At 35.6% G+C, this 21969-nt stretch overlaps 1 protein-coding gene and 1 long non-coding RNA gene across 6 annotated transcripts; both read left to right on the forward strand.

The window, feature by feature from the left end:
* Positions 1 to 5396: 5396 nt before the first annotated feature.
* Positions 5397 to 6429, forward strand: LOC104899247 (uncharacterized). The gene is made up of 4 exons (XM_057391513.1): positions 5397 to 5847; positions 5924 to 6016; positions 6113 to 6229; positions 6307 to 6429. The coding sequence occupies exons 1-4, from the start codon at positions 5653 to 5655 to the stop codon at positions 6427 to 6429; spliced, it is 528 nt and encodes a 175-aa protein (XP_057247496.1). The 5' UTR covers positions 5397 to 5652.
* Positions 6430 to 9210: 2781 nt separating this feature from the next.
* On the forward strand, positions 9211 to 21171 carry LOC104901283 (uncharacterized). 5 transcript variants are annotated; one of them, XR_008967261.1, is made up of 10 exons: positions 9211 to 9488; positions 9583 to 9674; positions 9774 to 9882; positions 19533 to 19620; positions 19718 to 19845; positions 19954 to 20035; positions 20115 to 20245; positions 20329 to 20486; positions 20582 to 20694; positions 20806 to 21171. It is a non-coding gene; the product is annotated as an uncharacterized LOC104901283 (long non-coding RNA). The 5 variants fall into 5 exon arrangements; XR_008967260.1 differs by having other exon boundaries at positions 20329 to 20694; XR_008967262.1 differs by having other exon boundaries at positions 9591 to 9674; positions 20329 to 20694.
* Positions 21172 to 21969: the final 798 nt, after the last annotated feature.

Consider the following 21969-nt stretch of genomic DNA (forward strand, 5'->3'; position numbering starts at 1 on the left):
TAATTATTTTTCTAATTTTTTTATCTTGCTAATTGTGATAGATACTAACATATTTAGTAAAATCACAGTGAACATAAGTTGTCTGTAAGCAGCCACAGGAAAAGAAAATGGGATTTCGCGCATACTCATAGCAAGAATTTCATGGAGTGGTTTAGAGAGAAAGTTGATCTCAATATTCAAGAAGGGGAAGAAATAACGGATCATATCAAATGGTTATCAAAAGGACATCTTGTGTTGCTAAGAAGTTCAGTGGCTACTCTGTTAATGGCTATAGGTTCCACACCATGAAACGAGAGAAAAATGGCGTAACTCAAAATAGTGGAGTCACCTTAACAGCTCTAACGCATAGTTTTGCTAGTAGTAGAGATCAAAATCCTGTTATGGGGGCTGTGAACTATTATGGCTCGTTAGAAGATATTATTGAGATATCTTATCATAGTCACTTTAGTGTTATCTTGTTCAGATGTGTGTGGTTTCATTCGGAAAAGGATGATTTTGGGATGGATGTCGTGAATAAGAATAAGAATATTTCACAAGGAGAACCATTCATCTTGGCATCTCAAGCACATCAAGTTTTTTTTATTGAGGATCCGCTTAAAGAGGGTTGGCATTATGCTATTCAAAATCTTCCTAGAGAACTTTCTGATGGTACTATATATGGCTTTTTCTCTGGTATTCGATATGAATTCGTGTCTATATTGAATTACAATGCATGTGTTTAATTCATGATTTATCGTCTCATAAAATATATCTTTGCGGTTTTTTTTTATTTTTGTAATTAACCATCAATGATCTTCTCCTTCCAGTGATCTGCCATGCTTGAAAAGCAGTGGTTGGTTGGTTCATCCTTGTGTTCTTTCTTGACCAATGTGTTGCATGCAGTAGTTGTGTTGCTTTTTGCATGGTGTTCCTTCTTTTCTTTCTTTATCTCTGCACTAGCAGGTTTCTTAGAATCCTTTGATTGAAAATTTGCTATATGCTGCTTTTCCTCCTTCAGCTCTGCACAAGTAGTTTGTTTGGCATCCTTATGGATTGTACTTGCGTGTGCTTTCTTCTTTGTCACTGCGTGTGCATCAGATTTCATGTCTTTGACAGAGATAGTGTTAGCATTTTCTTTCTTCTGTAAATCATTACATGATGGCTTTGTGTCCTTGGATGCTGGACAATGGCATGTAGTACAATGTTTCCCCACTGCTTGGTGTTCCTGTTGTTTTCCCCCAAAAATATACAATAACGTTGATTGTCTCATTCCCCCCCCTGTAGATGAAAAGGAATAGAGAGAAGCTTAATGTTGGACAACATCAGATTCCACCTTATGAGAGGCAATGTTTGGAGAGAGTGAGGTTTAACGAAGAAAGAATGAAAGCAAAAGGGTTTGGAGGTTTGGCAAACAAGTCATTACTCGACAAAACTCAGGAGATTCTCAGTGGATGGAGAGATGATGAAATATTTTCATCTGATGACGAGTACTTCACATCAGACTATGAGGGTTATGACGAGGAGAACGAAATTAATAATGATGCGCGGCAAAATACTATGGAGGTTTGTGATTTTGTTCCGCTCAATTTCTACGTGTATATTATCTCTAGTGGTCTTATTAGGTTATGCTGGCTTATTATAACCTTTATATATTCATCTATCTATTTCTTTGGTCTCCATATGTTTTTCTTTGGTTCATTTTTTGCTGCATATTTGTGTTGTCTTGTTTATGGATGCGATTCTGGAAATCAGTTTCTCAAAATATGACTTGTCAAATGCTTGCTCGTGATAACATATACAAGTATTGAGTTAATAAGGCAATGCCCAAACCAAATTTTTCAAGGAGGGGAGTGGGGAGTTGAGGGAGGGTGCAGTTTGTGCAGTGAGTTGTGCAGTGGACAGTGAGTGTGTGCAGTGGCAGGGCAGGGAGGGGGGGCAGTGAGTGTGTGGGGAGTGGCAGGGAGGGGAGTGGGGAGTTGAGGGAGGGTGCAGTTTGTGCAGTTTGTGCAGTGAGTGTGTGCAGTGGACAGTGAGTGTGTGCAGTGGCAGGGCAGGGAGGCGGTGGGCAGTGAGTGTGTGGGGGAGTGGCAAGGAGGTTGGGTAGTGAGTGTGTGCAGTGAGTGTGGGGAGTGCAGGACAGGGAGGGGGTGGGCAGTGAGTGTGTGGGGAGTGTGTGTGTAGTGAGTGCAGGACAGGGAGGGGGTGGGCAGTGAGTGTGTGGGGAGTGTGTGTGTGGTGAGTGCAGGATAGGGAGTGCAAGGCAATGAGGGTGTGTGTGCAGTGAGTGTAGGGAGTGTGTGCAGTGAGGGAGGGGTACAAGAAGGGAGGCAGTGCAGGGGGGAGTGGTAGTGCAGTGCCTTAAATTGTCCCCTTGTATGTATTATCACTTCTTGTATGTTGCTCATAAATTGTCCCCTTCCTCTCACAAGGTAAATCCTTGTGCTGAATGATGTGAAGGGCTGTATGAGAAGAAACTAGTCACATAGCAGGAGTAGCAGAATAGCACATCTTTATTATGATGAATACTGGATCCATATCTTCCGATAGATTTAGATGTGCAGTATTTGGAACCCGATTAGTGTAATATTGCTTATTATGCTCTTTTAGTTGTTTTCTGTTCTTCCTATAGCCAGATGGGTATAATTGAGACTCTTGTGCTGTGTGCCACTTTGGTATTAAAAAATACAATGACCATATTTAAGCTTACTTTTTGGTTCAATTTTACATTTGGTGCATATTATAGAAATCCTTTTGTTCGTCTTTTTGCTTTTCTTCTAATATTTCCCCCTTTAGGTGATTATGCGTTTCTGCATGGTTAACCATGTCGCCAAAAAAAAAAAACTTTCATGTCCCATATTATGGATCTAACCTCATCCAGCATTTTTGATCCTAGACCTCTAGGCTTCTCCATGGTGCATCATGATGCATGGAAGGAAGCACATAAGGTGTTAAGTGCCAGATATATCTAGACATTTAAAGTTGACATGAGTTTCATGTCCCCATATAAGAGCTATGACAGCTGATTAATCATGATGCATGGAAGGAAGCACATAAGGTGTTAGGTACAGTAACAAGTCGTAGGTGAGGAGAACTAGAGGCACATCAATTTATAATTATGATAAGGAAAACAAAACAAAAAATCAGACCTGTTGAAAATTTTTCTGTAATCTGCTGCAGTTTGCTGTATTTTAGGATTATGTGAATCTATTGGAGGACTTTTTAAACTCCTTGATGTATTAAACAAATTAGGGCCTGTCTAGTAATAAAAAAAACTAAGAGACAATTCTTACATTAGCTAGCTTTTGTAGGAAGTCTATCTTACTCTGGAGGTTTTCACGCAACCTTTTCAGGTGTGGATTTTCAACCTTAGTATGTTTCTGTAATAAGAGCTATGACAGCTGATTAATCCCAAACACAAAACTCGTACGCACAATGGAGAACAAAGCACAATAAACATAGAAGTGTCTAATTTCATATAGCAAATGGGAAAATGTGAAGTCAGAGGCTTTAACAATCCCCCACTAGCTTCTCGAAGCAGCTATATATCCTGCACATGGAATTTACCCATATAGTAGATTTTACCATGCTCTTTAACATAATGACTCGTGATCAGTCATTGTTAAAGAGTTGTATAAAAAGTAAAAATACCAGTATGATATGAGTGAAAAATGTGATACCTGCCATGGAAACAATGGGACTGAAGAAAGGGCGGGTTCAAGTATATCCTTTAACTTTAAACCATAATTGAGCAGGATGTGTAGTATGTACAAAGTCGACCTGAGGGTCGAGCTTCCAGATTTTTGACTCAAGGACCCGCAATCACGGTCATTGGAAGCAAAACTACCGAATCTAGAAGATGAGTATGACAGGAACTGAATGAAACCATGAGCAGCGTGCCCATATAAAGATACCCTTCTCTTCCTCAACGACCACCAAATATCCACCAAAGTACTGACAGAAGATAGTATAGTATTTTCTTGTATGTGAGCATATTGATCAAGAATGGTCTTCTGAAGCTGAGAAGACACAGCAGCTGACAGCAATTCAGCACCAAAATTTTCAACACCAGGTGCTCCTGCTGCAGCTTCAATGACATTCACTACTTTCTGCACCAAAGAAGTTTCATGATTTAAACTATTCAAGTCATTGGATGACTCATCAAAGGGCAGCTCTCTTCCCCTTCATTTATATCATTTGCACAAAGAAGTTCTGAAGTTAAAATGACAATGAAAAAGTTTTTAGAAAGCACCTGATCAAATTGAGTACAATGCGGATTTTGAAGTGTGTAGAGTTGTTGTTAGAATCTGTATCTGTATTTTAAGCATTTTATTTTGCACGCTTATGGATTGTTAGATGTGCCTTGCAATATAATATTATGCCTCCTTGGAAAGTGTTCTTCTTGATTTGCCATCAAAGCAAAGTAAGCTTGATGCTTACAGGGAAGTATTGGAATCTATAATTGAGATGTTGGATTAATAAAGGCTGCTCTTGGTGAAGCATCATTTCCTTGTCTATTTTAACTCACTCAGTCACTCTAGAGGAGCCTCATTAATTAGAAATAACCCATCTTTGCTAATTGCATCCTACCTCATTTGTTTTGTTTTGAGTGCAACTATAAAAGGGAGAGGAAATCACATATGTCTACTTCTCTGAAAAAGGCAGCAGCTATAGCAGCCAGAAAGTTTAATAATTTACTCAGATTAGTGCCATTATATGTTTCTTGTATGGTTTCAGGTGGAAAAAGAGGGAGTGAAGCATTATCTCAACCATTATCTATGAGGGAGTTTGTGCATAAAAATGGGCAACGGAACCAACAAGCAAAGGATAACACACAATCTGAAAATGTCGAGCAAAACAGGCGAAAATCTGTGGGACTGCAAACCTGCAAAACAGCAAATGACAAAGGATATTGCACGCCCTCAAAAGCAACAACCAAAGGGAAAGACACAAGAAAAGGAGTATTGTATTCCGGGGTCTATATCTTCATTTCGCTTGTTTCGGCAAAAGCAGTTAGAAAAGATGCGACACACCACAGACACGGAATCTCCTATTACCAATGGAATGACACATGAAGCAAACTTGGAAATTCAGATTCCTTCCACTATAATAAGAAATGATGAAGTTGAACATGAATTGGAGCAACAACCAATAAATAAGAAATAGAAGTGGAATCTCAACCAAATGAAAGAATAGAGGAAGGTATATATTACGCACTTTTGTAGATGACATTTTCTTTTTTCTTTTATATCTATCTTATTATATAAACTAATACCTTAACCTTAAATAGCTTGTAAGAGTAAAAAGCAACGAGGTCCAACAACGTTAACAAAAGTCCACTCGCGTACAAGAGAAGAGCGTGAAGCTATTGTACTGAACTCAATCGGAACCAGTTGGACCAACAAAAGAAGTTGTTGATGAATTTAGCCTCTTCTTGGGTACAGTTGCTAGGGATTCCGAGCTTGCGCCTCTTAATTATAGAAAATTCAAACTTTTGCCCACACTTGATAAAATATGGGATTATGTTTTGGTATGTTCCTTTCATTGTTTCTTTTCTATATAAGCTCATTCATCAAACTGAAAACATGTATACACTACTAATTGAGCTCATTCATTGGACCGAATACCTTATATACTACTAATTGAGCTCATTCATTGTTGGGTTAGGAAAAGTACATGGTTCCCGATCAAGGGAAAAAATGGGTTTTCGAATCTATAAATGCAAGTTGGCGTGGTCATAAATGTAGGGTAAAGCAAAAGCACTACTATGCACATGAAACTGATGAGAAAAGGTGGGAAAATCGTCCAAAAACAGTTTCCGATTCTCAATTTAAAGATCTTTTGGAATACTGGAATTGTTCACTAATCGAGGTATATGGTTTTATTCTCTATATGATTTTGTTCGTCTACTGTTGAAATTGTATGTTAACTTTTTTTTCTATTACAGAAAGAAGCAAAAATTAATAAAGGCAATCGTGGATCACTAGATGATATGCATACTATGGGTCCGAAGTCATACGCAATGTTACGTCATAAGTTGGTAACAACACATTATCTTGATTTATAGTTCTTATTGTTCCATCATTTCATACTCTTAGAAAGTTATATATTGAACTACTAATTTTTATCTCTAAAGCAACAAGAGGATCCGGATAAGCAAGAGCCTTCACAAGAAAAGGTCTACAAAGAATCGAGGAAAAGAAATCCTACAAAGACATACCTCACCAACAACGAAAAATCTATATCCAATATTGTGAGTTGACATGCTATTTATTTGCATATTTTATGCCTTAACTTAGTATATGTAATAACTTAATCTTCATTGGATAGGCCAAGATGGATGCTTTACAAAGTGTTGAACATGGAGAAGATGGTGCACTAAGGATCATTACTCTGAAGTCATACAAGATCCTGTACGCAAAAATCGTGTACGCCTTTATGGAAGAGGTGTAACAAAGACTGATTTGAAAAAAAAGGATACAAATTCGGGTTTCATATTCCCATAGGAGTTTTTACAAAGTATGGAGACTCAATTGGTGCAAAAGCTAGCACCGAGCGTGGCATCTGTCATTCTTTCTCAAATTCAAGCCGCTAATCCAGGAGTAGAGCTTGTGATTCCTGACTTTTCAATTGGTACAAAACCAAAGGATGCATCTAGAGATCACATCCAACTAGTGACACCAATGAGCAAGCTTCTAATGGCCCTCAATTGTTAGATTGTGAGGTACCCTTTTTAAGTCTTATTTCTCTATGAATATATTTATGAACAAACCTGTGGAATATGCTACAACCATGACTTTTTCATGATTTCATTCTCTACAACATAAAAAGCATATAATCCATGTGACAAGTAGAAAGGTAATGGGTTACATGACTTTGAGAAAGCTCTCCATTACTGAAAAAATGAATGTAAAATAGGCATTGTCTTCACAAAATTAAGCTTAGTAATATGAGCAGTTATTCTGTTAAGAGTGTATCTGAAAAGTCGAAGTGTGAGCAGACTAGTGTATGTTACATGGGATGCTGTGGTGTGGAACATATGGAGTCTTCCTAAGCACAGGTTTATCACCTGGTTAGCACTGCCTATCATAATACTAAACCTGCCTTTAATAATACTAAACCTGCCTATCATAATTCTGCCTAAGAAAGTTAGTGTCAAATAGAAAGTGTATGTAATATAGCAAGGAAGAAATTCTGTATACTGGTACCACTGTGTTCCCAGTATTGAAGTTAGTGTTAAATAGATTAAAAGCATAATTAGAGCTAGAGTATTAGCAATTCTGCCTAATTAAGTGTCTAGAATTTCTCTCTGACTGCCTATCATAATACTAAAGCTGCCTATCATAATTCTGCCTAAGAAAGTTAGTGTTAAATAGAAAGTGTATGTAATATAGCAAGGAATAAATTCTGTATACTCGTAGCACTGTGTTCCCAGTATTGAAGTTAGTGTTAAATAATAGATTAAAAGCATAATTAGAGCTAGAGTATTAGCAATTCTGCCTAAGAAAGTGTCTAGAATTTCTCTCTGACTGCCTATCTCTCTGAATTATGCTCGATTTTGGTCTTTCTTTGACTGCCTATCATAATACTAAACAGTAAGTCTATTGATTTTCTATGCGGTTGGGTAATTGGGGTACTTGAAAATGAACTTAATTGCCACAAAATATGACAAGTGTACATAGAGTAAACTTCGTGGAAGGGAATTGGTTTTCTTACCACTGCTTTTGTTGGGTGCTATCTTTTTCATTTTGTAATTCAGCTTCCACTTATCATGTTCAAGTGATTTACTGTTGTCTGCAGAATAATAAGCATTAATATTTTTTTTTCCAATATTTTTCTTGGTGCAAAGCAATATAGAATCTTTACCAAATGAAATCAATGGGCTAATTATTACTCATTGCTTTATATTTGCTTTTCAGGAGAGACTTGGTGAAATTCCGGAAGATTTGGGATCTAACCGAGCCGGACAACCTTTGGTTAATTAGTGAAACTCGGGAAAGCAGCAAAATAGATCAAGTGGAGCGATATTTAGAAGCAAAATGATCTATATGTGTACTTAAAAGGAATTTGTGGTACTAAAACAAATATTTATTAGTTGGGTTTGATTGAGTACGTTAATTATCGTTAATTAGGATTTGTCATGTATACTCTTAGTTGAATTAGTTTTGGATATTATGATACAGATATATATGACAATTATTTTTGGATATTATGATACAGATATATATGATAATTATTTTTGGCATTTCAAGAGTATTTTTGCATCTGTTGTATCGTTACCAATATATATCAAGAGCTGTAATATTATAGGTTTTCAACAGGTTACATTAATAATCGTTGCAATATCACCAAAAAATGGAAAAAAAAATTCCGTTGCAGTAGCTTCAAGCCGTCGCACTAGCTTAAATAATAGGCGTTGCAGTAGCCAACAATGTTGTATAACCTGCCACTAACAAAGCCGTTGCAATAGATATATGATCTAAGGCAACGACACATTTATCCGTTGCAATAGGGCTAAAAGTCGTTGCAGTAGGCCTATTGCAACGCCAACAAATGCGACGGTATAAAGCCATTGCAGTAGGTCTATTGCAACGACTTTTATCCCTATTGCAACGATTTTGGTGTGTTGCCTTTGCCTTTTAATGTAGTAGTGTCAGGATCCACAACGCCTTCAGCAGCATTCTGAAACTGGCCATTTCCTTCGGAAAGCAAAGCTTCTTTGAACGAGTTCATCCTCACACAAAACCACAACAGAGAAGTTAAGCTATTACCACACTTTTTTGAAGTTAGATAAAGAAGAAACAACAAGACGAAGAACAATTGACAGAGGGAGAAAGAGTGAGTACCACCTAAACCAAAGACTTGGCTTTTATAGACCCAAATTTCTCCGGAAAGCCAAAAAAAAGAGCTATGAATCCATACCTGAGTAGGGACTTTTCCAATCACATTAAATGCGAGAACTAAATTGATGGATAAAAATCCAACATCACCAAGAAATCTAACTGAAAGATACAAAAATCACCCCGGAAACCCCAAATAATGATGACAATAGAAACAAGGACATTAAGAATAGCATTCAACACACTAGCAGAGAACTGAACCATCACTTCACTCATCTGACAAAACCAACACCTCAGCCCTAATTTAAACTTAAAACCCCTAAAAATGAGCCACCTCAGCCAGAGAAACTGGCAATTAAGGATGAATTTCAGCAAACAAGCAAAAAACCCTGCAACTTACTTCAATTACATCCCAAAGATTATCAAAACCAAACTTTTTTAAAAAAATTATAAATTCCTAATTTAGTGGAGAAACTCTCATGAATAATTGCATCTCTGATATTAGTTTCCACCTCCAACTTTCCAAAAGTGTGCTCCAGAGTTATTGACTATTCTTTATTTTATCTTCTCCATAATCGGAAACTAAAAACACACTACATATAAATTCAACAAAACCAAAAACCTCAAATAAAAACCAAGCCAAGTAACAAGGAAAAAAGAAAGTGACAAAAGGTAATTCTTACTTCTAATTATGTTTTATTGTTCATCTGTTTAATATTGTTACCATATTGATTTTGATAACCTTTTTTGTGCTAATTTTATTAAGAAAAAAAGGAGAGAAATAATATCATTCACAATAGTGCAATCTACCAAATTTCATCAAGCAAATATCAGCAAAAAAAACGGAACTGACAAAAGGTAATTCTTACTTCTAATTATGGTTTATTGTTCATCTGATTAATATTGTAACCATAATGATTTTGATAACATTTTTTGTGCTAATTTTATTAATAACAGAAGGAGAGAAATAATATCGTTCATAATCAGTGCAATCTACCAAGTTTCATCAAGCAAATATCAACAAAAAAAGGCACTTGCAAGGTGAATCAAGAAACAAGTTAAAAAGGTAGGTGTGCAATTGCAAATTGTTTAGTTGCTAATATTCAATTGCAAATGGTTTTTTTTTTTTGGGAAATTAGTAGTGAACCAAAGGAAATTGAGTATATCTAAAACAAAAAAGAATTGAGTATATCTAAAATCAAGATATCAGTAAGATTGTGAATTTTTTTGAGATTGCCGTGAAAATGAGAGTGGGTAACTATGTTGCAAGAAACATTAAAAATATACATAATAATTACAAAAAATGATTTTGTAATAATCTTTTTGCCACAATTATTTTTTTTGGGTACTTATAGCAATTCCAAATGAAACTATAAATTCTCAATCTCGGTTAACTATAGAGTATTTTAAACATTTTTTACAATCTATAAAATAATTTTTCAAAGGCACCGAAAGTCATTTTTCACAACATACAGTGCATCCCCAAATAATTCGAGAAAAATAGTGGAAACAATCTTTCCATCCCTAAATAGTTCTGTTCTCCTCTGTTTTTACTCTTAACAATTCTGAAAACATAAAATAAAAGCCGAAATATATTAACAATTAGTGCCACAATTGCATAAGCGGATAAGCATTATATATTATAGGAAACCTTTTTTAGTTCCCTAATCATTTATCTGTGTGAGACAAGGTTTACACACACAGAATAAGATGAAATGACATACCAGCATTCCCAAATAATTCGACAAAATAATGATTCAATCTTTTCATGGAATAATAATTTGCAAAAAAAAACAATCTTTCCATCTCCAAATAGTCCGAGATAAACACTCACTAAATTTGTAATACGAAACTTTAATTTATCAAAAGAAAATTCAATTTTTTCATGGAACAATAATTCGAAAAAAAAATCTTTCCATGGAATATTTACAGTGTTTTGTATTTAAAAAAAATCTTTACAGGGAATATTGATTCCAATGAAACACTTAAAATCTGCAATAATACATGTAATTTTCGTGGTTTTCTCGCATGCAATTAATTAGGTGAAGATACATCAAACTCACCTCCTCAATTGCAATCAGAAATCTATGCTTCTTCTCCCATTTGTTCTTCAAGCTAGAAATATGGGAAGACTTGAATTTTCCATTTAAATAGCTAGAGAAATAAGAGATACAGGGGCGTGGTGGTAGACGGGGTTAAGAGCGGAGATGGGATGTAGAAGAATAATCGACGGTGGTGGTACGGTGGTAGACCGCATTACATGTGGGGTTTAGATAGAGAGGGAGATGTGCTGAATTGGGTAGAGTAGTATAAAATTGTAATGTTTAGAGAGAGGGAGATGGGATGAATATTATGATCTACATGGTCTTGACTCTTGAGCCAAAACGCTCGACTATACAAAGCTGGGACTACTCCATTGTGGATGGGCTTTTCTTTTATTAAAAAACAAACAAATATGATCTTATTGATAGTATTGTAATGTTCTTTTTATAATGCTTAGTATTGTAATGTTTATGATGATATGATATCACCAAAACTAGGGAATATTATGATCCAAAAAGATTTGAGTACACAATAGATTGAAATTATGGTGGTTATATTTTTTATCTCACCACTCGCAACATTTGGTTCTAATATAGAGAGAAGTAAAATGTAACAAGTTGCTATATTATAAAGGTATTGCTTTTGTAATTGAAAAAAAAGTAACTCAAATTAAACATATATAAAGTTGAGTTACTATTATCATCTAAATTATAGACTCTATCGAATATGACATGAAATAAGACAAACATGTTAATTCAAAATCCTTCTTTATTAAAACAACTTGGACAATCTATGTTCTGTCTAAACTAAACACCCTCCGTATCCTTTTCAATGTACACAATTTCGTTTTTTTATTTGTTCATTTTTTATGTAACACACGGTTGTTTTTTCTCTTTTTGGTAATGTGTTCATCTATGTTCTGCTCTTTTCTATCCATGTAGTCCATTGTTTAATATAATTAAAGGGAGAGATGCATTATTGAAACTTTTTTTCAATATAATAGAAATTATTTTATATTTTAGTTTACGATAATTATGCTCAAATCCAGCTTCATCTTAGAGTTTAATATGTACACATTTACCTGTTAATTTGAGATGTACAAATTTGTTGCTTATAATAGTTGTTACTTAAGTTTATGTACACCTTGAGCTCCCTCTTTGTCTTTTAGATAATAGAGCTTAATTATCTTGAATAATTTCTCAATCAATCAAAACCCAAATTGAGATGTATATATTGTGACACAATAACAAAACCCTTTATCATACACGGCTATATATATGTATAAGCATTGTTATTGTAAAAGTATCTGTAATAATACATCATGCAAATATAAGAATTTATATTTAACTGTCATGTCATATATAAATCTATGAACCACCATTCAAAACGAACTACATAAAAAAGTAAAAGCTTACTTATATTAATCATTTTCAATATCGCTAAATAAATAAAAAACAAATCTCTATGAACTACCATTCAAAGGGTACTCACTAATTAATGTTAAATAACTTAGAAACTGTATACTTAGAGGGGAATTCGTATGCGTTGATATCTTGAATCTCTATTGACATATGACAATACATATTACATAAAAATAAGAAAATAAGTTTTTGAATAAAATTTTACACACAAACAAATTCATATAAAATATTATCACACTACTCTTATAATAACAAAGTTAAGATTAGTATTTGTAGTTTCATAATGGATGAAATGAGAGAGAAAAGCTGGAACAACAAAGGAGGAAATGGAGTGATAAGAAAAGACGTCAAAGGCAATCACTTACACCTTATCAAAGAGGACATGAGAAAGCAAAAAGGAAATCTAATTACGCCCTTGTAATCCGAGAAAATGTCGTTGCTTCTCAAGAAATTCGACCTCAAACAGCCTCTGGATAAGGACATGGCGTGATTCAAAATCATAATGATGCTTCCAACTCTTCACAAGTTAAAAAACCTATGACAGACATTACTAACTACGATCATACTGTCAATGGAGATGGACGACAAATACATAATTGTAAGATCTCTAAAGTAAATAGATTAAAAATTAGTAATATATGAAACACCATCTAATGTACTTATCAAAATATATCATGCAGCACACCCCATTGGTCAACTCCTTTCACTTGACACACGCACAAACATTGAAAATCATATCCAAATGCCCAATAAAAGTTACGAGGAATTCAAAGATGGACGCAACTTGCCCAGTCGATTCTTTTGTGTAGGAGAAAGTAGTAGAGCAAATGCAGATATATTGGAACCCACAACCTATGCAATAAACATTCCACACTTAGTTGAGACCGAACGAGACAGTTGTTTCTCTAATCCATTGTTTTAAATTAGTTACAATAGTAGATCCCATGCAAACAGCATATCAAGTCTCCTCTCTGATGATTTAAGGGTTTGGAAAGTGGGGAGACATGGTTATCGAAATTGTGCAAGAAATTATACCGAGTCACAAGGGGTGCCTATATTCACTTTGCCTACAATGACAACGTGTGCACATTGTCAAGCACGCCTGTTCAGATCTGAATCTCCCGGACTTTGCTGCTCAAATAGAAAGGTCAATCTACCTAAGTTACCTTTGTCAACTGAATTACTTGACCTATTCTCTGATCAATTTGATGATGGATTCACTTCAAACGAAACATCCGTAATTATAACCATGTCTTCGCGTTCACTTCAATGGGAGTAGAAATAGATGATGAATTGGGCAATGCAAGTCGAAGGGTGTACACATATCGCGCTCAAATGTCATTTTATCACCGCATAGGCGGTCTTTTGACTTTGAACTCAAATGATCGTCCTCGGTTCCTTTAGCTCTACATTTATGACATTGATCATGAAAATGAAAATCGTGCAGCTGAAAATTCATTATTATGGATCGATATCATTGACAAAATTAATAATATTCTAAATGCCCGAAATCCTTTTGTTCATAATCTTCGCCATCTTGCACAACTTACGGACATACACGATTACAAGTTTGTTATCAAAGAGCAACCTGCTAATAATCGTTAATACTCAATGCCGCCAGCATCCCAGATGGTAGCCATCGTCATTGGAGGGGATGACATGGCTAACCTAAAAGAGAGAGATATTGTGGTAGAGTCTATCAAAGGACAACTGATGTATATCAAAGATACGCGGGTTATTACGACCCACTATAATATCCTCTATTATTTCCTTATGGATCTTATGGTTGGGATTTAAACAGTTGTACTGCTACAGGCAGGAAGCTGACATGCCGAGAATTCTACGCATATATGTTTCAAGTGAAAATTATTTTTAGCCATTCTTATGTGTATGTCCTATTTTCGTACAACTTTATAGTTATATCATTCTAACAGCAACAAAATAATGTTCCTTAGATGCAACAACATCTTGATTCTCTACTCTTAAGAGGTGGTCGTCTACTCCAACAATATGTTGTTGATAACCGTGTCAAAATACAAGCATCCAAGCTGAGATGGATTGCACTCAATTAAGATAAGATGCGTGCTGATTCGTACAAGGGCTTAGAGGATTTTCTAAATGCTGGAGAGCATAACACAAGTTCATATTGATTTACCTATACCAATAGTCTTCTTAATGAAACAAATCCCTTCAATTAACATTAATTTTTTTTCATTAATTTTCATCTACAGAGAAGGTTGGTCGAAGGACGATTCTACCGTCTTCATTCGTAGGAAGCCCACGAGATATGCACCAGAGGTACCAAGATGCCATGGCCTTGGTACAGAAGTTTGGCAAGCCGAACATATTTCTAACAATGACATGCAATCCATCTTGGTCGGAAGTACAATCAGAATGACTGCCTTAACAAGTTCCAAATGATAGACCAGATCTACTAACAAGGGTGTTTCATGCTAAATTTGAAGAGTTAAAAAAATATGTTCTAGAAAGGGGAATTCTTGGAAAGGTGGTTGCTTATGTATATGTAGTTGAATTCCAAAAGAGGGGTCTTCCGCATGTTCATATATTGTTGATCCTCGAACAAACTGACAAGCTAACCACTCCGGATGAGTACGATATAATTGTTAGAACAGAAATTCCAGATGAACAACAAGAACCGGAATTGTACAAAAATGTTCTTAAACACATGATTCATAGTCCATGTGGTGTTCACAACAAGGATCCTCCATGCATGAAACAAGGGAGTTGTACGAAAGAATTCCCAAAGTTATTTACTATTGCAACAATGCAGGGAAATGACTCATATCCTTTATATCGTCGCCGACAAGATCGTCCACCTGTACCATTGCGTCAAAATTCTCGAATAGAAGTAGATAACTGATGGGTAGTTCCCTACAATCTAATTTTGCTCTTAATGTACGATTGTCACTGTAACAACCCGATTCCCGAGCTGTTAGCTAAACACACTTAAGATTCACTAATCACAATCAACGCTTAATAAACCTCGATTAAATATTTACTCGCAGCGGAAACATAACCTATAAAATGATCCTTGACCTGTGAGTTATTGGGCCCACAAAACAAAACCCTTTATATAAGACTTCAATTACATAGTCATTCAATCTCAAATTCCATGCCAAAAGAATAATCTATATTGTAAGTTATTATAAATAAACTCCTTTATATACAAACTTAAATCCTTAATCTAGGACGACATCATAATCTTGCTTCACTTCCATTCTCATGCTCTTGATACCAAACCTGTAAATTCAGAGAAGAAATACAAAACAAACAAAATTCCAAAATGAGTGGAAAACTCGTAACTTTACTTCATCCGGTTATAAACAAATTTCTCAAATCATTTCCTTGTCATTACAAAATTGGCATAGCTCACTCTCTTAAACCAATCAGTGGCAAGTACATGATTTGGACAAAGGACAAACGCTACCTCCAAGCTTCGCTATGGAGTCCAGCAATACTACACCAAGGTTCGTTATGGAGCATAGCCGACCGTATCAGGTCAAAAAAAAATAACCATCCTCCACCCATACCTTGCCCACTTTCTATTTTTAGTTCATAAACTAAGCCAGTAAAACAGTTGCGTATTCATATTCATCGAGTAACATTTCTAGAATCAACTCACAACATCACACTCATAACTATCATAATACGAACTTATTTACCAAAAATAGAACTGAGAGATCATACACACATGGGCATAAGTAAATGATTTTACTGAACATAAATTGCAATCCAATTCCTTAAAATCTTCGAAAAATACTCACTCTAGGATCATCCTCCAACAATCACCTCACAACGACAACAGTAATGAATAACCAAACTTAGACTAATATAAACTAGAAAACATAATCATAACTAATTCCCAATTTAGAAATTATCAACCTTTAACATCCCAATTCCATAATCCCTAATTCATAATCAACAATAAATTCAATAGCAACACTAGCCACGTCACACGACTAACATCCTCAATTCGTAATCATAATTCTCGATTGTAGAACTGAACTAACTAAACTTAACTCACATACTAATATGCTTATCAAAAGATATTTCACTTCACAATCATACTTCAAAATAGAAAGAAACAATCATTTGACCACAGGTAGGAAAATCTCTAGATTACATGCATCCAAAGGGTTGTGAGAGATCGACACTTAAGTAGTTGCTGAGCAGCTTACTTTGAGGATAGGTCTAAGTTGTAATTTCAGCTGACCAGTTTTCACTATGTAGGCCATTTACCATATTGAGCCACGTAATTCATGGGCATAAATGAAAATTTTAGCCTTAATACATCCCAAGCATGTCATATATCAAGTTTGGTTAGGATCTAAGCTCGGATTCTACCCCGAAAGACTCTTTAACTGGAAGTTCATCGTTACCCGATAAAACAATCTCCAAACGATTTTCACAATATTAATGTTTAAGGCTCTCAAGGACTTTATAACTTATCTATTGGTTCTCAAAGCTTTCTTAACCATTAATAATGATAGTGCTTATCCTCTTTGACCTTTCTTAACCATTAAGAATGATAGTGCTTATCCACAAGCTTTCTTAACCACTAAGAATGATGATTCTTATCCACTTTTAGCTTTCTTAACCACTAAGAATGATGGTTCTTATCCACTTTTAGCTTTCTTAACCACTAAGAATGATGGTTCTTATCTACTTTTGTCCTAGTATGATGTTGCATAAAATTCTAACTACATAAAGGACCAAAGCCTCATGAAGACCTAATATAGCTAACAAATTATTTAAACTTGCTTAAAAGTTCAGGCTATTGCAGTCACGTCAATTTAGAGATATGAAGCAACATTAAGTGTGTCAAATATCTCACTCTTTAAATATGTACATAAGGGTCCAAATAAAGTATCCATGGAAGTTAAGAATGGTGATGAGATTGCACAATACGTGGATGCAAGATGGATTTGTGCACCCGAAACTTTTTGGAAAATCTACAAATTCCCTTTAACTCGAATGTGTCCATCTGTAGATCGTTTGCAAGTGCATTTGCCAAATATGCATTAAGTGAGATTTCAAGAGAACTGCCTAATTTCAAACATATTAGAAGACCTAAGAAACTCCAGAACGATGCTGACTCAGTTCTTTAAGGTGAATGAAACGAATCTGGGTGCAAGAAGATATCTTTCTAGAGAATTTCCAGAGCATTACAGGTGGCTTAACTCTAAGTGTGAGTGGCAGATAAGGAGAAGTAATCAACGAGTTACTGGTTGATTGTATGTAGCTTCTCCACTTGAAGGAGAGAGATTTGACATGAGATTATTGCTCAACCACGTGCGAGGTCCCCAATCATTTAAACATATGAGAACGTTCAATGGTGTCATACAACCGACATTTAGAGCTGCTGCGGGATCCGTTGGTCTAATTGAGAGTGATGAAAGCATCCACCAGTGTCTTTTGGAAGCGTCTTTTGTAAGAATGGCATCATCATTACGAAGATTATTTGCAACCATCTTGGTATACTGCCAACCCACTGGATTACGTGCCCCTTGGGGACGAGTTCTTCACGTACATGGTTGAGGATTATCCATCTTCAGGCATGACAACTAACAATGGTGTTATCACTCACAAGCTTCTACAAGAATTAGATCGTTTATTACGGCCGTTAAGAAAAAGAATTTCTGGCTTTACAGAGTTGCCAAGTTTACCTGAAAGTACTGAGGACATCGATGATCTCCCCACAATCATGGCGGAGTACTTTTCTGTGCGAGTTCCAGAAGAGGACTTAGCATGCGTTGACACTCTTAATAGGGATCAGTGACATGCGTACACCACAATTATGGATGTTGTCATTTCAAAAACTGGTGGAGCTTTTTTCTTTGATGGTCCAGGAGGTACTGGCAAAGCATTCTTATACAGAGCACTCTTATCAACCGTAAAAGGAAGAGGTGAAATTGTTGTTCCCACGACAACATCCGGAATTGCAGCGACGTTGTTGCATCAGGGAAGAACATCACACTCAAATTTTCAGCTCCCACTGCAACCTAATAGCAACTCATTTTGCTCATTCACCAAGCGTTCTAAAACTGCCACTTTACTACAACACTATACCATAATTGTAGGGGATGAGGCTCCGATGACTTACATATATCATTTTAAAATCGTTGATCGAAATACTTAATGGAAAATGACTTATCATTTGGAGGAAAAATTATTGTGTTTGGTGGTGATTTCAGACAAGTGTTTCCAGTGGTTCGAAACAGAACAAGAGCTCAAATGATCGATGCGTAATTTGTCAATTCCCTTATTTGCAGACACGTCAATATTTTGCATTTAAGAGAAAACATGAGATCAATAGCTGATAGTGCATTTGTTACTCGATTGCTCTCAATTGGTAACGGAGATGAACCTACCGTGTCAGATCACATGATAAAACTACCAAACCATATGGTAATATCATCAATTGATGATGTCTCGATTGAATGTTGATTGACCAGGTTTTTCCAAATTTACGTCAACATGTGGGAGAGGAAAATTACATGGTTGAAAGGGCAATCATCACACCCCTCAACGAAGATGCTGACAAGATACATGATAAGGTTGTTGAGAAATTTCTCGAACAAGGAAAAACATATTATTCGATTGATTATGTTCCCGAAGATAGGAGAAATTTATATCAGCAAGAGTTTCTGAATTTAATTTCAGCTTCGGGATTGCCTCCTCATGCTCTCACTTTGACACTTGGGGTACCCTTAATGCTTTTGAGAAACATCGATCCTAAGAATGTGAATTGCAATGGAACACAATTGCTTTGTCGTGGACTAAAGGACCATTTTATAGATGCTGAGATTTTGACAGGCATTCTAGGGGAAATAGAGTTTTCCTTCCCAGAATTCCGTTGAAGAGTGCTGAAGACATAAAATTGCCATTTGAGTTGGTTAGAAAGCAATTTCCAGTGAAGGTTTCATGAGGGATTTATTCATGTACTATGTGGGGTACAAGTAGTACACGTTGATGAGAATAAAAATATCGTACCAAACTGGAAACAAATGATAATAGCATTAAAAACAGTTGTGATACGCGAAGAGCATGATGACGTTGCAATTCCCACATTCTTATACAATTTAGTTGCTTTCAATCGGTTCCATGTTCATGCCAATCGTACAAATATGGTGTTCGGTACTTTTACTATCCCTCTATCTAGATTAAATTAATATATTATGCTTAGTTGAAAGAAAGCTAACTTTAATTATACTGTTTTGGTTGTGTTAAGATGCAATGGGCTTAGTTATATATGTTTCACCAATGGAATTAGTTGGAGGAAATTCGTTTAAAAGAGATTTGGCGATAATGGATAAAACGTAAGTCTATTCTAATTAAATAATTTTAATTTGCATACTATATCTATATTCATTTACCAAAAAATGTCCCTAACACTATCGAATTTCATACTCGCAGTTGGACGATTATAAAGTTAACCATTTGGAATGAATTTGTGCACATACTTGAAGATTGAAATCTTAACACCGAAGCTGATTTTTGTCCAATTCTTTTTGCGTGTGGTCTGCATGTAAAGAGCTTTTGTGGTACACTATTGAACTATATATGAATTATCAGCATTTTGCACTTCATTTACATATTTCTAAGTGTCATATTAATATGTGATAATATTTTTATCTCAATCTGAAATATAGGCCGAAAATATCTTACAACAGGATTTTACTCCAGGATTTATGTTAACAAAGTAGATGACTTAACTACTTCCTTATCAACATGGTATGCACAAGATAATTATATTAATGTGTATCCTAAATTACTATTTTTTATTTGATAATTTTATTTTCTAAATTTATAGGTATGAATCTGATAAATTAGCGAAAAAAAGGGTTGCATGTTTTCGATTCAAGTCCTTTCTCCTTACAATCATCCATTGATATTTCAAATGCTCCTCGGATTCGATTACCTACCTTCCATGCAGTGAGAAAAGTAAGTAATGAGACCCTTACTCCTTATTTTTTGAAACAAAAATAAACATATAAATGAATAAATAACTTTCACTTATCTTACAGGTACACTATTGTCGATTTATTGCCAATGCGTGTCATCTTGACCATGTTGACAATATCATATATGAAGCATGTCATCGTTGCCTCAAAAAGGTTAACATTTTCCAAGGAGATCCCACATGTGAGTCTTGCGATATTACAAATGTTGTAACCACTCCAAGGTATAATTTTCGATCTCATATGATCACGATCATCAAGCAACCATTATTTATTTAACCTGATAAACTTTTATCTTATTCTATTAACTGTTTGTTAGTTGGACTAACAATATGTGATAGAAGCGGTACTTTCAAAATAACAATGCTTCATGATCTTGCACAACTCATTTTGGGAAGCCCAACTACGGACATAAAATTAATACTTCAACAGGTTCTCCCTCTACTACAAACTAGCTCGCATTGCATTTGAATACATTGCATGATTTAGAAGCCCATATCTCACCCATGACAATAAATTAACATTTTGTTTGCGTTACTACAGCCAAATGGACGCAAACGAGTCATGGAGATATTATTCTCAAAACTTGGATACAAAACCTTCGCTTGGATCTTACCTCCACCAATGCAAGAATTGGATCCGGATCATTCTTATACAGTTAGCTATATGCTGTAGGTTGAATGGGATGAAGAGTGCATGGGGTTAACCAAGTTCTATGAAGGCATTTTCCATAGTTGAAACACCAGAGATTTCATTTACTATCTTTGTTATTATATTGTTACATTGTGAATATTTTTTTCCTCGGTAAATTTTGTAAATAATTTTTCTATGAATTAGTATTATATGTAATTACACAACTAATTTGATTCAAATAACGATTTCAGTCGCATATACATAAACGACTAATTATCTAACAATTTCATAGTTTTAATCTTTAATTATATAAATAGAGTTAGATGTAAGTATGCAATAATTTAATTAAATAAACGGATTCGCACGCATAGCGTGCATATAAGGCTAGTTCTTATATTATTTGAGTTGTGGAGTATGAATTTTATTTGTCGTATTTGTAAGATATTTGTTATATTAATCTTATGTAGTTATTATTATTATTAATGTATATCATGGATTCTAAGTGTAATTTATTCCGGAGTATTTGCCCAAAAGAGAAACCCCAAACCCAAATCATTTTTCCCTTATACCGGTTTGGTCATCAAACCATTAATTCCCTTAAGGCTAAACCCATCTATATGTGGTGGCACTCCCAAAACCCTAAACCGACAATCCCACCCCGTGAAACCCAAACCCTTATTTCCCCGCTCTCTTCAAAGTCCTCTACTTCCCTGAGAAACCCCAACCCATCCAATCTCCTTGCAGCTTTACAATCGTCACCGACGTTATTGTTGTTGCACGGGTCTGAAGCCACCGAAGCTCCTCCGTCTGGGTCACCCTATTTCTCCCTCCTAAGCTCGGTTTTGTTGTTGTTGTGTCGTAGTTGCTGCTGTGTTGTTGTTATGGCCCCTGTTTTTCTCTCTCCTTGTTCTCGACGGTGTGCCTAGTTTGTCGGACCTGCTGCTGCTCATCGATGCGCTGCTGTCATCAGTGATCGCCGTTGTGCACTTAACCTCGTCGAACTCCCCCTGACTCCTATGTTTCTCCCCTGCTTGTATCTTATTTCTCGCTCACTTCGTTCGTCCTGATGTGGAT

The sequence above is a fragment of the Beta vulgaris genome, chromosome 8 (genome assembly GCF_026745355.1).
Source record: "Beta vulgaris subsp. vulgaris cultivar EL10 chromosome 8, EL10.2, whole genome shotgun sequence".
Lineage (NCBI taxonomy): Eukaryota > Viridiplantae > Streptophyta > Magnoliopsida > Caryophyllales > Amaranthaceae > Beta > Beta vulgaris.

What these genes read in the sequence shown, in the direction of transcription:
- LOC104899247 (XM_057391513.1), top strand. Translation starts at nt 5,653, where the DNA reads ATGGTTCCCGATCAAGGGAAAAAATGGGTTTTCGAATCTATAAATGCA. An exon ending in CAATGTTACGTCATAAGTTG is followed by an intron (nt 6,017 to 6,112) that starts GTAACAACACAT and finishes TTATCTCTAAAG; the next exon opens with CAACAAGAGGATCCGGATAA. An exon ending in AAAAATCTATATCCAATATT is followed by an intron (nt 6,230 to 6,306) that starts GTGAGTTGACAT and finishes TTCATTGGATAG; the next exon opens with GCCAAGATGGATGCTTTACA.